At 45.3% G+C, this 14,845-nt stretch overlaps 1 protein-coding gene across 1 annotated transcript in view; it reads left to right on the top strand.

Moving 5' to 3' along the window:
• LRRC36 (leucine rich repeat containing 36) overlaps positions 1–14,845 on the top strand; it is a 52,070-nt gene that overhangs the window by 26,652 nt on the left and 10,573 nt on the right. The window contains exons 7-9 of the mRNA XM_062177018.1: positions 1,879–1,924; positions 5,652–6,092; positions 11,125–11,417. Of these exons, the coding sequence (XP_062033002.1) occupies positions 1,879–1,924; positions 5,652–6,092; positions 11,125–11,417 (780 nt within the window). The remainder of the gene's footprint in view (positions 1–1,878; positions 1,925–5,651; positions 6,093–11,124; positions 11,418–14,845) is intronic.

A 14,845-nucleotide genomic window follows, 5' to 3' on the forward strand; every position in this document is an offset into this window, starting at 1 on the left:
AGCCTTATGCTTAGGGGTAGCTTTCTCAAAGGTGCCTCTTCAGCATCACAGAAAAGTTAGAGGGTAAAGATGGCACAGCAGGTGTGGGCAGTGGGAAGGTGGAGGTCATGCCAGATGGGAAAAGAATTTAAGATAACAAGGGTTCAGTGTGAATAAATGATGCAAGATGGGATACAACCATTATATCAGACTTACTTGTATGACTGAATATGATACAAGGAGAACTAATAAGTTATAATCACTGTCTCCCTTTGTCTGCCCTTTCTTTGCTAAATTAATGAATAGTGAAATTACACAGAGTATCCAGGAGAAAAAAAAGAAACAAAGATTCTTATTAATACACAATTTAGATAGTTAAGATATTACTAAAAAAGCAAGATGGTTTGAGTATACAGGGGTCTTAAAAAGTTCATGGAAAATCCATATTATGAAAACTCTATGCATGGATTGCAAAATTTTTTTGCACCAAGAATCTTTTAATTCTATTTCTCACAAACTATCTGAAGTGCTCTTGTATAATACCATCACCTTGTAAAAAGACATGTTAGCACTTAATTAATTTCTTTGTTTTTTGAAATTGTACTTGAGTGACTTAGAAACTATCTCAATTACCCTTTAAAAAAAAAAAAAGTGAGAGGCAGAGTGAGCTAGCTATCATTTGTTGGTTTACTTCCCAAATGCCCACAACCACCAGGGCTGGATCAGGCTAAAGCCAGAAGACCAGAACTCAATCTGAGTCCCTCATATGGTGGCCATCACCTGCTGCCTCCCAGGATCGAGTTAGCAGGAAGATGGAGTACAGACAGAATCAGGAATCAGTCCTGGGCACTCTGATATGGGATATGTGTTACCCAAGTGGTATCTCAACCACTAGGCCAAATGTCTGCCCTGTCAACTGCCATTTTTAATAGCTTAATGTTGATTTAAGGGAACAGAAATTAAAAAAAAACTCCAGTTAAATAGTTCTTAGATTTTTGAAGAAAAAAATACTCTGAAAATACTTTTAAAGTGACCAGGAAAAAAAGAAATTGAATAATTTGTTGTAATCCTTTTCATTTAAGAAATAAGGAAGTAGAATTTCTCTCTTCACATGGCTGCTAGAAAGATAATTTAAAAAAGCAAATACCCATTTTCCATTTTGCTTCGATCTTTGTCTAGCTATTTTTTTAGGTTAATTTCCAGCCCATTAAAACTCCCATCAAGTACCATGGTCAATATTCAGAAGAATAAGTATGTAGAGCCCTTTTTTTTTTTTTTTTTTTTGAGTGGCAGAGAGAGAGAAAAAACATCTGTTGGTAACTCCTCCACAACAAGCCAAAGCCAGGAGCCAGAAACTCAAGGCTGGTCTTCTGTGTGGGTGGAAGGAACCCAACCACTTGAGCCATTACCACTGCCTCCCAGGGTCTCCCTTACAGGAAACTGGAGCCAGGAGCCAGACCCAGATATCAAACTCTAGCATTCTGAGTCACCAGCATCTCAGCCACCGTCTTACCCCCTACGACAAACACTTGTTCCAGTATGAGCATCCTTCAAACAGAAAAAGCAAAGTGAGAAAGGCAGCCTCGTTTCACTTCTACGCTGAGCCATCTAGAACAGGGAAAGTGCAGTGTTTCATGGTGTGGTGTGTCCTTTACCTTCTAAGGATAGTTCTCAAGGAGTCTCCTTACCTGCTCAAGGCAACTCTAGGATCTCTTTGTATTGTGACTGCTTGACATAGGCTTAAACCTGGGCCATCCCTTGAAGGTCTGTTTCCCTAACTTGCAAGGATGGGCTTCCTTGCTACAAAGAAACTATCCTAACTTCCCAGTCTACTAAGCCCATATCTGAATGCCTGTGGATGCCCCTCTACCTAAACTTTCAAACTTTTTTTAAATGCAGGAAGTGATAAGAAGGGAGATGCCAAGTGACAATCACCAGGAAGACGGTAAATATTTTGCTCACTGATTAACTGTCCCCACCTTGTCAGAGAAACCTGGGTGTGACCGAAGAGGGAGATGCCGCTGTCCTGAGGCCCTGTTCAGTGGACCAGCTAACTTTCCTGCTTTCTTGGGGTCTGATTGGATGCTCAGGGACCTGGGCGATTTCCTGCTTCAGGTGCGAGTATCTTGGCCTCCTTTGTTCTTTCAGTATTGGCCGACAATTTCATGTCTCTCCTTTAACTTGCTTTCTTTTGGGCTTGTAATTTTTCTATTTGTTCATTTTCCCCCTCCGCTAGTGTATAGATTATACACAGTGTCTGCACTTTTAGTATTATTCCCAAAATATGGGACCTTCACTTAGACAGTTTTAAAATTACTCAATATTTTAAGATTTCTCTTGGATAATTGGAAGACCTTAGAGTACTTTTACTCCTTTCCATTCCTCCCTATCTATAGTATTTCTGTGGATTTTAATTCCATATATCATTCCCTATTTCCCACAAGACACTTCTATACAGTGTTCATTGAAAGCTAGCCATGTATGTACCACTTTGTTTGCTCTTCATTTCTTTTTTCATTCCAGACTTCCTCTCAGATCATTTCCTTCCAGCACATCATACAGCCTTTAGAATTTTCTTTCATGTTGGCCTGTTGCTGATGAACTCTTTAGTTTTTGGTGATCGGAAAATGCCTCTGTTTTGCCACCATTCCTGAAGGATGTTTGCTGGGTTTAGATTTCCAGGTCAGCAGTTGTTTCTTTCAGAATACTGAAGATATTCCATTGCATTCCGTCTTTTGTGGTTCCTTTTGAGAAGTCAGCTGGAAATCTGTCACTCCTGCAAGGATAATCTGTCTTCTCATCCTCTGGCTACCTTTTTTGTTTTTAAAGATTTGTTTATTTTATTTATTTATTTGAAAGGCAGAGTTACACACAGAGAGAGGCAGAGGCAGAGAAATAGAGGTCTTCCATCCACTGGTTCACTCCCCAGATGGTCGCAACGGCCGGCGCTTCGCCGATCTGAAGCCAGGAGCCAGGAGATTCTTCTGGGTCTCCCACGCAGGTGCAGGGGCCCAAGGACTTGGGCCAGCTTCCACTGTTTTCCCAGGCCATAGCAGAGAGCTGGATCAGAAATGGAGCAGCCGGGACTCAAACCGGAGCCTATATGGGATGCTGGCACTGCAGGCGGTAGCTTTACCCACTATACCACAGTGCCAGCCCCCTGGCTGGCTTTTAAGAGTTCCAGTAGTCCTTGGTCTTCTGCAGTTTCACTGTGATGCATATTTTTTATAGTCTTTCCTGTTTGGTATTTATCCACTTGAATCTACAATTTGCGTCTCATTAGTTCTAGAAAGTCCTTCAAATATTGCTTGTGTCCCATTGTTTCTCTCCTGTCCTTTTTTTTTTTTTTTGGACAGGCAGAGTGGACAGTAGAGGGAGACAGAGAGAAAGGTCTTCCTTTTTGCCGTTGGCTCACCCTCCAATGGCTGCCGCGGTAGGCGCGCTGCGGCTAGCGCGCTGCGGCCGGCGCACCCCGCTGTTCCGATGGCAGGAGCCAGGTGCTACTCCTGGTCTCCCATGGGGTACAGGGCCCAAGAACTTGGGCCATCCTCCACTGCACTCCCGGGCCACAGCAGAGAGCTGGCCTGGAAGAGGGGCAACCGGGACAGGATCCGGTGCCCCGACCGGGACTAGAACCCGGTGTGCTGGCGCCGCAAGGCGGGATTAGCTTAGTGAGCCGCAGCGCCAGCGGTCTCTCCTGTCCTTTTAGGACTCTTGTTTGAGTAAGTATATGTCAGAGATTTCGTTTTGTCCTTTTTGTCTCTTATTCTTTTATGTCTTTAATCTTCTTGTCTGCTCCGCATTCTGGATAATTCCTTATGGTCATACTTCAGTTCAATAATTTTTTTCTTTTTTCTTTTTTTTTTTTTGGACAGGCAGAGTGGACAGTGAGAGAGAGAGACAGAGAGAAAGGTCTTCCTTTTCCATTGCTTCACCCCCCCAATGGCCGCCATGGCCGGCGCACCACGCTGATCCAAAGCCCGGAGCCAGGTGTTTCTCCTGGTCTCCCATGGGGTGCAGGGCCCAAGCACTTGGGCCATCCTCCACTGCCTTCCCGGGCCATAGCAGAGAGCTGGCCTGGAAGAGGGGCAACCGGGACTAGAACCTGGAGTACCGGTGCCGCAGGCAGAGGATTAGCCTATTGAGCCACAGCACCAGCAATAATTATATTCTTTAGCTGTGCAAAATCTGTGTGTTTTTTTTTTTTTGTTGTTGTTTGTTTGACAGGTAGAGCTATAGACAGTGAGAGAGAGAGACAGAGAGAAAGGTTTTCCTTCCTTTGGTTCACTCCCGAAATGGCTGCCACGGCCGGCGCTGCGCCGATCTGAAGCCAGGAACCAGGTGCTTCTTCCTGGTCTCCCATGCGGGTGCAGGGGCCCAAGCACTTGGGCCATCCTCCACTGCCCTCCCAGGCCATAGTAGAGAGCTGGACTGGAAGAGGAGCAACCGGAACTAGAACCCAGCACCCATATGGGGTGTCAGCTACCCAGGCGGAGGATTAACCAAGTGAGCCACGGCGCCGGCCCCTGAATTCTTAATTTCAGTTATTTCTCAGTCCTATAGGTTTGATTTGGCTCTTTTCAAATCTTCTGGATCACTTTTTTTAATTTAAGAAAAGTTTATTTTCATCTGCTTGAAATGCAGAGAGAGAGAGAGAGAGATCTTCCATCTACTGGTTCACTCCCCAAATATCTCCAACAGTTAGGACTGGACCAGGCCAAAACCAAGAGATCAGAACTACATCTGGATCTCCCATATAGGTGAAAGGGGCCCAAGTATTTGTGTCACCATCTGTTATTTCCCAGGATGCAATAGCAGGAAACTGGATCAGAAGCAGAGCAGCTAGGACTTAAACTAGCACTTTTTTTTTCTTAAGATTTATTTTTTATTTATTTGAAAGGCAGAGTTACAGGGTGGGAGGGGCAGAGTCAGAGAGAGATCTTCCATCCACTGGTTCACTCCCCAAATGGCCACAACAGCTGGAGCTGGGCCAATGTGAAGCCAGGAGCTTCTTCTGGGTCTCTCACATGGGTGCAGGGGCCCAAGCACTTGAGCCATCTTCCACTGCTTTCCCAGGTGCATTAGCAGGGAGCTGGAGTGGAAGTGGAGCAGCTGGGACTTGAACCGGAGCCCATATGGGATGTTGGCGCTGTGGGCAGTAGCTTTATCTGCTACACCACAGCACCAGCCCCAAGCCAAACTAGCACTTGTCATCACCTGCTGCCTCCCAGGGTGTGCGTTAGCAAGAAGCTGGCTGGAACTGGATGCAGAACTGGGGCTTGAGTGCAACACTCTGATATGGGTTGCAGACATTTGAGTGGCATCATAACTGCTGCACCAAAAACTTCGCTCTAACATGAGTTGGTGTCTAGAAAGAAACTCTGACTTTACAGCATGGGGAGAAAATTTCTAGGGGGTTTGATTGATAAGAAATTCATCTCTAAAGTGTTAGATTCTTTGCTGTTTTCATAAATGACTCATACCTTTGATTGTTGTTATTCTACGTGGGAGTCTTTTCTCCCCTTTATGCTATCATTTATCAAAATCGTCAAGGGCTTCTTTATGAGAACGGTTTCTGGTGGATGGAGAGTATATTTGGTGGGCGCAGGCACCTCAAGTGGGCCAGGAAGAATTCTGATTGTGTTTTGTTCTCTTCCTTTGGTGGTGATTAGAATTCAGACATTACTCACCTCGTCAGTCCGCAGTTCGATCCCCAGAGAAGATGGCTCGAGATGGGTACCGAGTATCTTTTCTGGACAGTAAGTCTTCATGTCCTTCTCCGGAAAAGGACTTGATAATGAAACTGGATAGTTACCAGCTCACCCATGAGGCCTCACTGGGTAAACGCCTGGATGTGGGCGACTCCAGCCAGATCCAGCCCTATCAGCTGTCCTCCGACGGCGGTCTGGAAAATTATGATAGTCATTATTCTCAAACTCTGTCTCTGCATGGAAGTCCGGGGAAAAGGCCTCAGAGAAGCAAGAGCTACAGGGAATACAGCATGAAGCCTCCAAATGACATGAAGGCCACCGCATCCCATTCCTGTGGAGACCTGCTGACTTCTCTGTCAAATTCTGACTCCAGCACCGGAAGACTTTTGAAGCTTAGTTCAGGTAATGGTTTCCTGTCAGTTTATACGCCTTTTTTCACAGGCACAAAGAGAGAAAGTATGACTGGAGTGGGAATTAGTATCTGAAATTTCATTAGCATTTCTTAAATTGTATTTCAAGGTCACTAAATGGTCCATGGAATATCTAGAAATCTTCAAGGTCTGAATTTAACATGACACATTACAGAAAATTAGAATGAGTCTTACAGCTACATGTTATTTTAATTGGGATATATTAAAGATCTTCAAAAAGTTATTGAAAATTTACATTGTGAAAAAACTATGCCTGGACTTCACTTTTTTGTGTACCACAATAAACATCTTTTAGTTTTATTTTCCATGAACTTTTTTTTTTTTTTCTGACAAGCAGAGTAGACAGTGAGAGAGAGAGACAGAGAGAAAGGTCTTCCTTTACCGTTGGTTCACCCTCCAATGGCCGCTGCAGTTGGCGCGCTGCGGCCAGCGCACCACGCTGATCCTAAGCCAGGAGCCAGGTGCTTCTGGTCTCCCAGGGGGTGCAGGTCCCAAGCACTTGGGCCATCCTCCACTGCATTCTCGGGCCACAGCAGAGAGCTGGCCTGGAAGAGGGGCAACCGGGACAGAATCCGGCGCCCCGACCGGGACTAGAACCCGGTGTGCCGGCACCGCAGGTGGAGGATTAGCCAAGTGAGCCGCGGCGCCTGCCTTCCATGAACTTTTTGAAGTGTTCTATTTCTAGCAGCATCTAGTCCTCTTTAACCACAATTGCTTCTCTTTTTTTCCTTCTTAAAGATTTAGTAATGGGACTGACACCATGGTGTAGTGAGTAAAGCCTCTGCCCACACCAGCATCCCATATGGGCACCACCAGTTCAAGTCCCAGGTGCTCCACTTCTGATCCAGCTCTCTGCTATGGCCTGGGAAAGCAGTGGAAGCTGGCCCAAGTCCTTGGGCCCCTGCATCATTTAGGAGACCCAGAAGAAGCTCCTGGCTCCTGGCTTTGAATTGGCCCAGCTCCAGCCATTGTGGCAATTGGGGGAGTGAACCAGCAGATGGAAGACCTCTCTCTCTGACTCTCTTTGACTCTGCCTTTCAAATAAATAAATATTTTAAAAAATTAAAATAGGCCGGCGCCGCGGCTCACTAGGCTAATCCTCCGCCTTGCGGCGCCGGCACACCGGGTTCTAGTCCCGGTCGGGGCACCGATCCTGTCCCGGTTGCCCCTCTTCCAGGCCAGCTCTCTGCTGTGGCCAGGGAGTGCAGTGGAGGATGGCCCAAGTGCTTGGGCCCTGCACCCCTTGGGAGACCAGGAGAAGCACCTGGCTCCTGCCTTCGGATCAGCGCGATGCGCCGGCCACAGCAGCCATTGGAGGGTAAGCCAACGGCAAAGGAAGACCTTTCTCTCTGTCTCTCTGTCACTGTCCACTCTGCCTGTCAAAAAAAATAAAAATAAATTTTTTAAAAATTAAAATATTTACTTATTTGAAAGGCAGAGTTACAAAGTGAGAAAGGGAGAGAGAAAGAGAGAGGTCTTCCATCTGCTGGTTCACTCCCCAGATGGCAGCAATGGTCAGGGCAGGGCCAGGCCAAAGCCAGGAGCTTCTTCAAGGTCTCCCATGTGGGTGCAGGGGCCCAAGCACTTGGGCCATTTTATGCTGTTTTTCCAGACTCATTAGCAGAGAGCTGGATCAGAAGTGGAACAGCCTAGACTGGAACTGCTGGGATGCCAGCAGTGCAGGCAGCAACTTAACCCATTATGCCACAATGCCTGCTCCTGGCCACAATCACTTTTTTTTTTTTTTTAAGATTTATTTATTTGAAAGTCAGAGTTAAAAGAAAGGGAGAGGGCCGGTGCCGTGGCTCAACAGGCTAATCCTCCGCCTTGCGGCGCCGGCACACCGGATTCTAGTCCCGGTCGGGGCGCCGGATTCTGTCCTGGTTGCCCCTCTTCCAGGCCAGCTCTCTGCTGTGGCCAGGGAATGCAGTGGAGGATGGCCCAAGTCCTTGGGCCTTGCACCCCATGGGAGACCAGGATAAGCATCTGGCTCCTGCCATCGGATCAGCGCGGTGTGCCAGATGCAGCGCACTGGCCATGGCGGCCATTGGAGGGTGAACCAACGGCAAAAAGGAAGATCTTTCTCTCTCTGTCTCTCTCTCACTGTCCACTCTGCCTGTCAAAAATAAAAAAATAAATAAAGAAAAAGAAAAAGAAAAAAGAAAGGGAGAGAAGGAAGGACAGAGAAAGAGATCATCCATCCACTGGTTCACTCCCCAGATGGCCACAGCGGCCTGAGCTGGACCAAGCCAAGGCCAGGAGCTAGGAGATTCTTTCAGGTCTCCCACATGGGTGGCAGGGGCCCCAGCACTTGGGCCATCCTCTGTTACTTTTTACCAGGTCATTAACAGGGAGCTAGATTGGAAGTGGAGCATCTGGGACTCGAACCACCACCCATGTGGGATGCTAGTGTCAGCCAGTGGCTTTACCTGGTATACCACAACACCACAACCACTGCCCCCAATCACTTCTATTCTGAGTTACTGAAATAAGCTAATTTCAGGGTAATTGATGGAAGCGACTCTTCATTTATTTGCTAATTTATTCAGTGAAACTCATTGAACACCTACTATGTACTATAGAATGTTCTACCTTTGCAGAGAAAGTAGAAAACAAAGTTTCATATATATTTTACTATAATTTTTTAAAAGTCCTTATTTTCATGGAATTACATGCTAATGAGGTAAGAGAGATGATGAGTTAACATATATGTCATTGCCACAAAAAATAACATTAAGGGTAGAGAGAGCAATACGATTATGTTTTAGATAGGATAGTCAAGGAAAGCTGCTCTGATGAGGCATAATAGAGACTTAGATGAAGTCCATGTGGACAACTGAGGGGAGAACTTCAGAGTGAGGTCAGAAGTAGTTGGAGAGTTTGTAGCAGGGGATGACATGATCTCACTTAAGAGTTGTCCTGCATGCTTGGTTGAGAGTAGACTATGGGCAGCAAGGGGAGAACTCATTTTTAAAAGTCATTTAAGAGGTTAGATTCCAGGTCAGGGAAAATGGCAGCCTGGGCTAGAGAGATAGCAGAGGATGTGGTGAGAATAGTCAGCTTCTGGCTGTGTTCTGAAGATGATGCTTAATGATTTGCTGATGGTTGAAGACGAAGTGCGTGAAAAAGAGGTAAAAGATGACTCCAAGGTTTCTAAGGCAGATTACTGGATGAACGGAGTTATCGCTAAGATGGAAAAGAGTGGGAAGCACAGGTTTTAAGATAAAAATCAAGAGCTTAGTTTTGGACGTCTTAAGCTTTGGTGCCTGTTAACACTTCTCAGATATGCCAGCTTGATAATCAGACGTATTAGCTGAGTGTGGCCAAAAACATAAAATTTGGAAATTGTGTGTGCGTGGCATTAAAACTGAGACTGGATGAGAGCTCATCTGAGGAGTGAGAGAGAGGGAAGAGATCTGAGGGCTGACCCCGAGTCCTCCAACAATGGAAGCCATGCAGATGAAAAGAAACCGTCACGATGGGAAGAAAGCAGCAGCCAGCCAGGCTGGAGAGAGAAGAGCCAAGGGGAATGTGATCCTGGGAACTGAGAGAGGAATGTGCTTCGGGAGGAGGGAGTGATCGCTGTTGTGTCAGAGGCCATGTGTGATCAATGTGTCACGTGTTTAAAATGAGGAAGGACTGCAGGCATGAGCCAGGGACTGAGACATGGTTATGGTGTTTGGCAATGCAGAAGACATATGTGAACAGCTTCAGGAGATGCCTAGAAATAAAAGTCTTATTGAGATGAGGTCACAAAAAACTTGGAAGCAAGGCAATACAGTTACCAAATACGTACAACCCCTTCTAGAGTTTTGCAGGAAAGAGGAGCAAAGAGCTGGACCTGAAGCTGGAAGGGGCATGTGCCCAAGGGGATTCTGATGGGAATGATGCTATAGAGGGAAAGTGAGTAATGCAGGACAAAAAAGGGACAACTCAATTACAGAAAACAACCTTTGAACAGTCAAGAAGAGATGGAACCAGTCTACAGTGAGAAGGTTGGCCATAAAAAAAAAAAAATCACACAGTTCATCCTGTGTAACAAGAAGGAAAGCCAAGAACTTATGGATACATGGCCAGCGCCGCGGCTCACTAGGCTAATCCTCCACCTTGCGGCGCCGGCACACCGGGTTCTAGTCCCAATTGGGACGCCGGATTCTGTCCCGGTTGCCCCCCTTCCAGGCCAGCTCTCTGCTGTGGCCAGGGAGTGCAGTGGAGGATGGCTCAAGTGCTTGGGTCCTGCACCCCATGGGAGACCAGAATAAGCATCTGGCTCCTGCCATTGGATCAGCGCGGTGCGCTGGCCGCAGTGCACCAGCCGCGGCGGCCATTGGAGGGTGAACCAATGGCAAAAGGAAGACCTTTATCTCTCTCTCTCACAATCTACTCTGCCTGTCAAAAAAAAAAAAAATTATGGATACAAATGCAAGGGGATTTTAAGAAGTTCATGGAAAATGGAATTAAACTTTTTTTGGGTGAAAACTTTTTTTGGAGTTCATGAATAATATGCATTGTCCTTGGATCTTTTGAAGTAGTCTTGTACGGGTGAGTTGGCAGATTTAGTGGTAGGGTCACTTGGCCAGTTTCTTTGACTGTTTTTTCAGTGATATGTAGATCAGCACTTGAGAGTAAGGAGGTAGAAGGTGTTAGAAGTTTGAGAAGGAAAGAGGTGTGAATTAGTCCTCTCAGATAATAGAAAAGTACATTGATCTGAGCTGGGCAGTGCTTAGGGCTCAGTTAAGGCAGTGCCGTGTGTTTCAGGTGAGAAAGGTCAGAACAAATGCACGTTCTCCAGTCATGTTCCACTGCTCCAGTGCATCCGGGGGCATGGGACCGTTCGTTTAACCAGAGTTGGGGTTTTGTCAGAGGGAGAGAGAAAGGATCTGGAGAATTGGGGGTGTATGCAAACGAGTGATTATTATGACACATGACCTCCAGACGAGGTATGGATGGGAGACAGGAGGGAACTAAGGGTAGGTTCACTTCGCAGTCTGTTTCCTCCACAGATCTGTATGCCACAACCCATTTCAACAGTGACCCTGCTCTGCTCAGCAATGTAGAACAGCAATTATCCAGCAGCCTCGGGGATTTAACAACAACACATGGTCCTTTTCCAAGCAACTCTGTCCTAGGAAACTCTCTGCCTGCCCAACTGCTGTTGCCTCCTGGGACTTCAGACAACAGAGAGATTTTGAGCAAGAGGTCAATAAGCCCCTCGAGGAGAGGATTCAAACGGAAGGACAATATCCTTGCCAACCTGAATCCAAAGCATGGTTTCAGAGATGTTGCAGGCAGTGAGGCAAGTGTTGGCTTGTTTGCACTTGTACCAGAAATAGATTAGGTTCAAGGCCATAATGGGGTTTGGAAGGGTGGGGAGGGAAGGGTGGTTCTAACCAATAGTGCTGATGTTGAAAGGGATTTTCAGTGGCCAGTGGCTAATGCTCCCAGGCTAAAGCCTTTGATTCTTCTGTCCTTGGGAAAGTTACCCTCCCCAACCCGCCACTCAGCCACCATTTTCTCATTTCGGTCACAGGGAGAACTGTCCCTGATCTATTTCCAGAGTATACACGTGGCTGGGAAATACTTTGATAAGACATAATAGACAAGGTTTAACAGGAAGGGATAAGGAAGTTGCAGGTTTTTGTGGGGGCTAGAGATTGGTCTCGGTAGCATTGATATTTATAATCTCATCACGCTTATACATTTGCTCCAGCCACAAATGACTTCCTTGAGATCGTCCTTATGAAAGCATTGCTTTGCTTTCTGTCTAGAAATTTGAGTCTAATTTTTTTTCAGAAGTGGCAGACAGAAGATGAATTAGATTATCCTAGGAATTTCTAGTTGAAAGTGGTTCAGAGAATGAACAGAATCAATAACCATTCTCACATATACAGTATGATTGATTTTATAACATCACAGTATAAAGGTGTTATGTGAGAAAACTTCATTATTACCCAGGGCCAAGTAACAAGCTTTGTCCCTGCCTCAGCATCCGTTCCTCGTGGAAGCTGCATTCCACTTGCCTCTCATCTGTTTGGATGTTAGTTTTTCTCCAGATCCTACATCCACCATGAAGCCTCCTCTTTAGTTAAAGGAACGATGGCTCTCAAGACCCTTTTTTCCTTTGGATCCATGATGCTTTGGGGATGAATCATTTGTCAGCCGCTTACCATCTTATAAGGAAGCAGGCAGGGAATGAGTCAAAAACAACCATTTTTTTTAAATGATTTATTTATTTTATTTGAAAGTCAGAGTTACACAGAGAGGAGAGGCAGAGAGAGAGAGAGAGAGGTCTTCTTCCCTCTGATGGTTCACTCCTCAGATGGCTTCAACAGCCGGAGCTGTGCCAATATGAAGCCAGGAGCTTCTTCCTGGTCTTCTACAATGGTGCAGGGGCCCAAGGACTTGGGCCATCTTCTACTGCTTTCCCAGGCCATAGCAGAGAGCTAGATCGGAAGTGGAGCAGCCAGGTCTCGAACCGGCGCCCATATGGGATGCCGGTGCTTCAGGCCAGGGCATTAACCCGCTGTGCCACAGCGCTGGCCCCTAAAAACAACCATTTCTAGTGACATATTTTTCAGTTTGGGGAAATCTTTTTTCAACTTGGGATTTGTTTACAAATTTTTTGTTCTGTTGGGTTTTGTGTTTTACTCTTTAAATTCTCTGTTCAATTTTCACAAATTTTGGAGGTGGCTATGATGTTTGTGCACCAAAAAGGGAGTCTTGCAATACTTTCTTCCACTTTGTGGTCTCTCTCCATTCTCAGCGCCTGTGCCTTTTTTACCAGACAGGAGCACTAATGATTGTGTTAATGTATGGAGGGTGAAGCTATATCAACACTCAAGATATTTGGGATGCTATATTAATAAGACATTTTAGGAAATCTTTTCACCTCTGTTTCACGTTATATTGTTAAAAATCTCAATGTGCTTTTCTGGACTATCCCAAAACCTCCAATTTTTTCCTGATTGATATTATTTTTCTTAATGTGGAAAGCTTTAAAAGATCTATTTGAATATAAATATAAAATAAGTATACTATTTAGTTTCTGATAGGCAAAGTTAGAAAATTGATAGAACATTTAAAATTAAAAACTTAAAGATTAAAAAATAATCCTATAAGGGCCAGCGCTGTGGCATAGTAGGTTAAGCCTTTGCCTGCAGTGCCAACATCCCATATGGGAACCAGTTCGAGTCCTGGCTGCTCCACTTTCCCATCCAGCTCCCTGATAATGTGCCTGGGAAAGCAGTAGAGGATGGCCCAAGTGTTTGGGTCCCTGCACCTACTTGCAAAACCTTGAAGAAGCTCTTGGCTTCAGATCAGCCTAGCTCCAGCCATTGCAGCCATTTGAGGAGTGAGCCAGCAGATGGAAGACTTCTCTGTCTTTTCCCCCTCTCTGTCTGTAACTCTGCCTCTCAAATAAATAAATATTTTTTTAAATCCTATAATGCACAAACTTAAACTATATGTGAATTGTGATTAGAAAATTTACTTTTAAAAATTGAGAGGCAGACATTGAGAGCTAGTGAGCAAGAGAAAGCTCCATTCACTGGAGCTTGGTTCACTCGTCCAAATGCCTGCAGTGTCTGGGTCGGGGCAGGGCCAGGGTTGGAGGTAGGAGCGAGGCACACAATCTAGGTCTCCTGTGTGGGTGGCAGGAACCCAATTACTTGAGAGCCAACACTGCTGCCTCCCAGGATCTGCACTGGTGGGAAACTGGAGTCAGGAGCTAGAGCCAAGAATCAAACACTCTGATGTGATATGTGGGCACCTTAACCATTAGGCTAAACGCCCAGTCCTAGAAAATTTATTTTGGGGTCTGAGCATTGTGGGTTGGGCCACCATTTGCAGCACCAGCATCCCATGTCAGAGTACTAATTCAGGTCCTAGCTGCTCTTACAGTCCAGCTTCCAGCTAATGTGCCTGGGAAGGCAGTGGAAGATAGCCCTAGTACTTGGGCCCTTATCATCCATATGGGAGAATCCAGATAGAGCTCCAGGCCCCTGGCATCAGCCTGGACAAGCCCTTGCCAATGTGGCCACTGGGGGAGTAAACCAGGGGTTGGAAGAGCTCCAGCTCTCTCTCCCATTCTCTCTCTGTAACTCTACTTTTCAAATAAATAAATCTTAAAAATTACTTTTTGCCAACTGACTTTAGAGGCCTATACAAATTATAAAAATGAAAATATTATTTTAAAAAGCTGTAAGTCATAATTTTCTGAAAACTAGAAGACCCATAAAAGTAACAAAATGATCCAAAATCGTCACCACACTGTAGTAAAGGAAAATGCTCAAAGGCATATGTAAGTTTCCAAGTTGTTCCATGTTATACATATAAAATTACCAGCACATAAAAAAGCCAATGGCAGTAAATATCCATTTCACTCATTTTTGAGAAGGTCTTCTAAAGCGACTTAGCGATGTAACTGGACTACCCATGATTCTTCTCACCAGTCAGGTTGTTAACTCACTGGCCCTCATGATTCACGTCTTCATATGGCCCAGGGCACATGCTCAGTACAGCTTTGTGGGAGAAATGTTTATTCCATTTGTGATCAGTCATAGGTCACACATGTGATAGTGTCATAAATGTCACTGGTATTGTCCTTCACAGTTGTCAGATGTGACAGCATTAGCTAATTAATCACCTATTGTTTTTTACATCAAAAGAAACAAAGATTGAGAAACAGTTTGGCTGTTTTAAATATGTATCAGCTTTCTTGAAGTC

The sequence above is a fragment of the Lepus europaeus genome, chromosome 19 (genome assembly GCF_033115175.1).
Source record: "Lepus europaeus isolate LE1 chromosome 19, mLepTim1.pri, whole genome shotgun sequence".
Taxonomy (NCBI): Eukaryota; Metazoa; Chordata; class Mammalia; order Lagomorpha; family Leporidae; genus Lepus; species Lepus europaeus.